At 33.3% G+C, this 6512-nt stretch overlaps 1 protein-coding gene across 3 annotated transcripts; it reads left to right on the forward strand.

The window, feature by feature from the left end:
* The first annotated feature begins 4219 nt into the window (after positions 1-4219).
* On the forward strand, positions 4220-6258 carry LOC110667163 (probable 3-beta-hydroxysteroid-Delta(8),Delta(7)-isomerase). 3 transcript variants are annotated; one of them, XM_021827924.2, is made up of 4 exons: positions 4228-4568; positions 5432-5578; positions 5673-5752; positions 5842-6258. In XM_021827924.2, exons 1-4 carry the CDS (start codon positions 4451-4453, stop codon positions 5851-5853), a joined length of 357 nt encoding a protein of 118 aa, XP_021683616.2. In that variant the 5' UTR covers positions 4228-4450; the 3' UTR covers positions 5854-6258. The 3 variants fall into 3 exon arrangements, 2 of the variants coding, with proteins under 2 accessions (XP_021683616.2, XP_021683617.2); XR_002497258.2 differs by having other exon boundaries at positions 4220-4573; positions 5432-5752; XM_021827925.2 differs by having other exon boundaries at positions 4230-4568; positions 5432-5582; positions 5673-6258.
* Positions 6259-6512: the final 254 nt, after the last annotated feature.

Below are 6512 nucleotides of genomic sequence, written 5' to 3' on the forward strand. Positions count from 1 at the left end.
GAGAAAGATCGCTTCCATAGTTGAACGACTAGGCATGAAACCAAATTGATTGAGAGAGATAGAAGTATCATGACGTAGTCGATGCTCCACAACTCTCTCCCACAACTTCATAGTATGACTCATGAGTTTAATTTTTCTATAGTTTGAGCAACTCTGTATGTCTCCCTTATTTTTAAAAATAGATACTAAAATACTCCTTCTTCGTTCATCATACATTTTCTTTGAGTTTAGAATCTTATTAAATAATTTAGTTAACCATGCCACTCCCATATCTCCCAAATACTTCCACACTTCAATTGGTATTTCATCGGGTCCACAGGCTTTACTCACTTTCATTCTCTTAAGTGCTTTCTTTACTTCTAAAGATCTAATCCTTCTAGTATAATTCAAATTCTTTTCTATTGTTCTATAGTCTATATTCACGCTATTACCATTTTGACTATTATTAAAGAGATCATTAAAATAATTTCTCCATCTTTCTTTAATATCCTCATATTTCACTAACACTTTTCCTTCTTTATTCTTAATGCACCTAACTTGATTAAGATCTTGACATTTCCTTTCTCTCCTCCTTGCTAATCTATAAATATCTTTCTCCCCTTCTTTAGTTCCAAGTTTCTCATATAACTTTTCAAAGGCCTGTGCTCTTGCTTGACTAACTGCCTTTTTTGCCTCTTTCTTTGCTATCTTGTACTGTTCATATGCCTCATTATTATCACATTTAGATAATTTCTTATACCATCCCCTTTTTCTCTTCACTACCTTTTGTACTTCCTCATTCCACCACCATCTCTCTTTTAAGGGTAGTCCATGTCCTTTAGACTCTCCAAGTACTTTTCTAGCTACTTCTCTAATCTTTGATGCCATCTGTATTCACATATCATTAGTCTCCATACCCAGCTTCCATACTTCGAACTCGAGAAGCTCATTTTTGAACTTCATTTTCTTTACTCCTTTGAACTCCCACCACTTTGTTCAAGCTACACTATTTCTTCTGACCTTACTTGAATTGTTCCTAAACTTAACATCCAAAACCACCAACTGATGTTGACTTGTTAAAGCCTCTCCTGGAATGACCTTGCATAGAGCTCTATTTGTCTTCCTTGTTAAGAGGAAGTCGATTTGGCTTCTATGTTGCCCACTTTTGAAAGTCACTAAATGTAACTCTCTTTTTATAAAGTAGGTATTTGCTAGTATTAGGTCGTATGCCATAGCAAAATCCAGGATGTTTTTTCCCTCCTCATTTCGACTGTCAAAACCAAAACCTCCATGACCATTATCATAACCTTGTTTATTACTTCCTACATGTCCATTCAAATCTCCACCAATGAAAACATTCTCTTCATTCAGTATGCTTTGCATTAAATCATTCATATCTTCCCAAAACTTTTGTTTACTCTCACTGTCTAGTCCTATTTGTGGGGCATAAGCACTAACTATATTTATTGTTTCTCCTTCTAGTACTAGCTTTACTAGTATAATTCTATCTCCTACTCTTTTCACAGCTATTACTACGTCTTTCAATGTCCTGTCTATGATTATGCCCACTCTGTTCTTGTTTCTCTCCTTTCCGGTAAACCACAGTTTGTACCCTAAATTACCTACTTCCTTACTTTTCTCTCATACCCATTTAGTCTCCTGAATGCAAGCAATATTCACCATTCTCCTTTCCAAGGTATCCACAAGCTCCATTAATTTTCCTGTAAGTGATCCAACATTCCAAGTACCAATCCTGATCCTCCTCCTATCCTGTTCCTTCCTAATTGGTCTCCTTCTATGATATCTTCTGTTATTTCTATGCCTATCTTGTGTTCTGTTCCACTATCTATTCTACTATCTGTCCTATGGACTAACTTCTTTACCCACACCCGTCCATGATGTGGGAACTCTTGCTCACTTAACACCACACCCGAGCGCCGGCATGGCGCGTCGCTTTCGGTGAATACCCTACACCCTTACATATTTCTCACTACACCCGAGCTCCGATGTAGCTCGTCGTTAGTAAATGACGCCCCAACATTTATATCATTTGAATCCATATCATAAGGTGTGACGAAATTTTTATGCTGGTTATCACCTACCACAACCCTCCTCCTTTATCCGGGCTTGAGACCGGCTAAGCTCAAACTACTTAGATAGAGTTTATAATGCAAAATTTAGATGTGATTAAAATTAAAATTCATTTTATACCCATGTATATATGAACATATGTTTATCAATAACATATCACTCTCAAATATTCTTTAAACCTGAAGGCCTTTATTTTATTTTATTTTTTTATCAAAATCAGTTGGTAAATCCCTTGAAAATGTACATTATACATTCCATTTATAATATTATTTATTGAGAAATCTTGGATAAATTTACAATATGCATTATATAGATTATCTTTGCAAAAATATTTGTATAAATATCATTTTTGCAGATAATTTCAAAAATGCCAATAGCTCCAAGGCGATAATTCGCCATTATCAAAATTATCAAGGCAACAATCTACCAAGCTAAAAATAAACTGAGGGTATTTAGCTCATTCACAGTAAAAGTCCATCAAGCTAAATAAATTGAGGGTGTTTATCCTGTCCACAGTGATAGTCCGTTATACTAAATAAACTAAGGGTGTTTAGCTCATTCACGATAATAGTCTATCAGGCTAAATAAAACAAGGAGTGCTTAGCCCATCTATGACGATAGCCCGCCAGGCTATATAAATTAATGGTGTTTAGTCCATCCACAGCAATAGTTCGCCAGGCTAAATAAACTAAGGGTGTTTAGCCAATCACGACGATAATCCATCAGGCTAAATAAACTAAGGATACTTAGCCCATCTATGACGATAGTCCATCAGGCTAAATAAACTAGGGATGCTTAGTCCATCCACGACGATAGTTTATCAGTGTTAAAAAATAAAAGTGCTTAGTCTATCAAGGCAATAGTCCACCAGGCTAAAACAAATGAAAGTGTAAGCCTGCCTAAGGCGATAGTCTACCAGGATAAGTAAATGAAAAGTGAAAAATCTAGCTAAGGTGATAGTTTGCCATTATCAAGTTTAAGGTGATAGTTTGCACTCTAAAAATTGTAAGGTGATGGCAAAAATTTTATTGTCTAAGTACAACGAACCTAAATATTTGTACTCAAAGGGGGACTAATGATATAGCTCCCTAATATATATATATATATATATATATATATATATATATATATATATATATATTTAATCCAATTACTTGAGTTTTTAGATAACCCATGAGCCTAATTGTATTTAATAATTCAACTATGAAATTTATTTAGTTGGTTCAACCACTGTACGACCCACTCAATAAAAATAAAGAATCTTAATTAAAGATAACCAATATTGGTAGGATTATCAAATATAGTAATCCCTATAATTGTGCATTACAAATACGAACATAATCATATAATTATGCTAGCTAATAATATCCACATAATTACATAATTGACTTACCATAATCAATTATTGTCTATATCCTATATAAAAAGATTAAATTATCTATGAAGATATATTTTTTTTTCCTTAATTAATTTAATACATTATTCTCTTATATTAGCTCTAATTTGAGCATCGGAGTGTCCTCACTGAATTCATACCCGATAGACCATTGACCTATTTATTTTCTATTTTGAAAGTCCATGAACAATTTCATAGGTAAATTAGGATTTTTTGTAGGTAATTTCGTGGGGATGATGGACTTATAAGACGATACTTTTTGTTGCTAATTACAGACAATAATAAATTATCGTAGGTAATTTTTTTTCAAATTTTTAATTTAATTTTTCTACATTAATTTAATTTTTTTTTTACTTTTAAAAATTGTTATTATTTTTTTAATTAAATTGTTAATTATGAATAATTTTAATTTATTTTAAAATTAATTTTTAAAGATTTAAATTAATTTTAAAAAATAAGTTATTTTTTATTTTATTATTAATATTATCTATGAAATATAAATTTTGTGATAGGTAAAATTCTTAATTCTTTTATTTTTTTTTAATATTACCGATTAAATATGAGTTAGTTGATCTTTATTATAATTTGTATATATTTTTTAATTGATTTTTGTTGGAATATATTTTAAATTCTTATTTATGTTAAAAAACTATTTTTTAGATTTATTACATTTTATTTTTCTTGTTTTTGGCTACTTTATCTTTTATAATTTAATAACTTTCCTTCACTTTACCCTTCAAATTTATATACAATTATCGAGAAAAAAAATAGCAAGTTTGGTAAATAAATTAAGTGTAAACCTGAAAAAGAAAGAGGGTTGAGCCGGACAATAATGGACAATCGTCGCGCAGTGCGAAGTGCCATGGATTTGAATCTTATCCAATCTAAATTTCAAAATCGAAACAAAGCCAATAGCGCAGTGTAATTGGGTGACGTTAGGGGGGGGGGGGGGACGAGAAAATAGAAGGGCAGCCGCATCCATACATGCCAAGAGATCTGAAACTGCCGGATTACGCACCTGCACCACTCTCTCTGTCCACCATCTTTAGCGTCTTTGGGATTTCTTCCCTTGTCGTCGTCTCTTTCGTCTGGATACTTTCCGGTTTGGTTTGCTCTCATGTCTTTCTCTTTCATTCATACTTCTACTAATTTACCGTGTACTTTGCTCTGCTCAATGCTTGCTTTAATTTACTTTTGCTATTAGGGGCTTAGCAAGTTTGTCATTGAATTGAATAAAAGAAGCACCACATTATTGGCCCATTTTGAATTAAGAATCTAGAATCTTTCATTTCTACTGCCTCATTATCCCAGATCCTTCCACAATTTGTATTGCCATTTTTATTCTGCTGCTCATGCTAGCAATGCCACAAAGATATAGCAGTTAAATTTTGGAGAAATTCTTGCCTAGGCCAGTTAATCATAGATGCAAGACATAACATATGTAAAATAGATAATACCCATATATGTTTCTTGAATTGTAATGGTGTCTTGAATTATAATGGATAAGGACTAGACAAGTTTTGGCCCTCATTATTTTATTTTATTTTTTATTCACATCTTCTTAACTCCTAACTATTTGAATTGGATTCCAATATGAAACCCCTCTCTTTTCTTTTCTTTCTTTTTTTCCCCAACCCAAGATGAAGTTATGCATTATTTCTGAATAGCAACTGCATATCAAACTGATTCCACAGTTGCCAAAACTGTCAGAATTTGATGAATTAAAACTATATATCCTCTGATAATCATCTTCTTTGTCATGCCATTGGCACCTGGTCCTTGTAAGTAAATCAAGGAAAGCAAATAAATTGCTTCTTGTTTAAATGTGCTTTTGAAGCATTACTGCAGCTTTCATCCCTTTTTGTGTATGCTAAATTTTCCTTGAACCCTGATTCTTTTTAATCTTTAGCGTGTTGACTAGCTTGTACTATGGGTAATTAATCTAGCTTGTTCTTCCTTTGCCAGGGAGGTCGCGTGAAACAACAAAAATTGATAGGTTGCTTATGTGCTGGTGGGCTTTCACTGGTCTAACACAGATGATTCTTGATGGTTATTTTGTTTTCTCTCCTGAGTTTTACAAGGAGAAGACCTCTTTTTATCTGGCTGAAGTTTGTGAGTACGTCTGCGTTTTCTTTTTCTGTTGCATCAAATTTAGTTAACAGTGGAGGCGATATTAGAACAAAGCACTCTGAATAAATGCTGACAGGGAAAGAGTACAGCAAAGGTGATTCAAGATATGCAACAAGGGATGCTGGAGTAGTTACCGTGGAAGGGTTAACTGGCCGTGTATGATTTATCTTTTACTTTTATGAAAACAAGAAGTTGCCTTTCTGGTGATATTTTTCATAGCAGAATTGCTTGTTGAAATTTTGCAGATACGCAATTAATATGGGAAAGTCATATAGCTACATACTTCAGTTTGCTATTTCTCCGGGGCAGCTCTATGGAGCTGCTGTGTATTTCATAACTTCCTACTTGAAAGGCGGTAACTAAGCTGCAAGTCCATTCTACTACTACGCTTACTATATCGGCTTAAATGCCTCCTGGGTTGTTATACCATCACTTATTTCTATCCGTTGCTGGAAGAAGATTTGTGCTGCATTTCAAGTGCAAGGCCAAAAAAAGACTAAAACTCACTGAGAGAGGTGAAGAATAACTCCGTTCAAGACTCAAATGAGAATATGTAAGTTTAGTTTTTAACATCATGCTTTTTTATTATTTTATGCAGCCAAATATGAAGTCTTGAAACAACAATTTCATTATGGCAATCAGCAAGATGCAATTTTAACCCATTATTCAAGCAACAAACAATTAGCCATGGCTTGCCATTCTATTGGGGTTGTACAATCGGTTGGCTTGATGTTAAACTGAATTGATCAAATAATAAAGAATGAAAAATCATAACAATCAAAACCAAGCTGAATAAAAGAATATAAAATCAAACTGAAAATTTTCAGTTCGATACGATCGCTGTTGAGGGAGAAAGTAAAATCAGAATGCAAAAAATTCAAGATTGGTCGTATGGGGCCATTTTCTTCACACAAAC

This window comes from Hevea brasiliensis, chromosome 5, assembly GCF_030052815.1.
Source record: "Hevea brasiliensis isolate MT/VB/25A 57/8 chromosome 5, ASM3005281v1, whole genome shotgun sequence".
Classification (NCBI taxonomy): Eukaryota; Viridiplantae; Streptophyta; class Magnoliopsida; order Malpighiales; family Euphorbiaceae; genus Hevea; species Hevea brasiliensis.

What these genes read in the sequence shown, in the direction of transcription:
- LOC110667163 (XM_021827924.2), top strand. Translation starts at nt 4,451, where the DNA reads ATGCCAAGAGATCTGAAACTGCCGGATTACGCACCTGCACCACTCTCT. An exon ending in TTTCGTCTGGATACTTTCCG is followed by an intron (nt 4,569 to 5,431) that starts GTTTGGTTTGCT and finishes TTCCTTTGCCAG; the next exon opens with GGAGGTCGCGTGAAACAACA. An exon ending in TTTTTATCTGGCTGAAGTTT is followed by an intron (nt 5,579 to 5,672) that starts GTGAGTACGTCT and finishes AAATGCTGACAG; the next exon opens with GGAAAGAGTACAGCAAAGGT.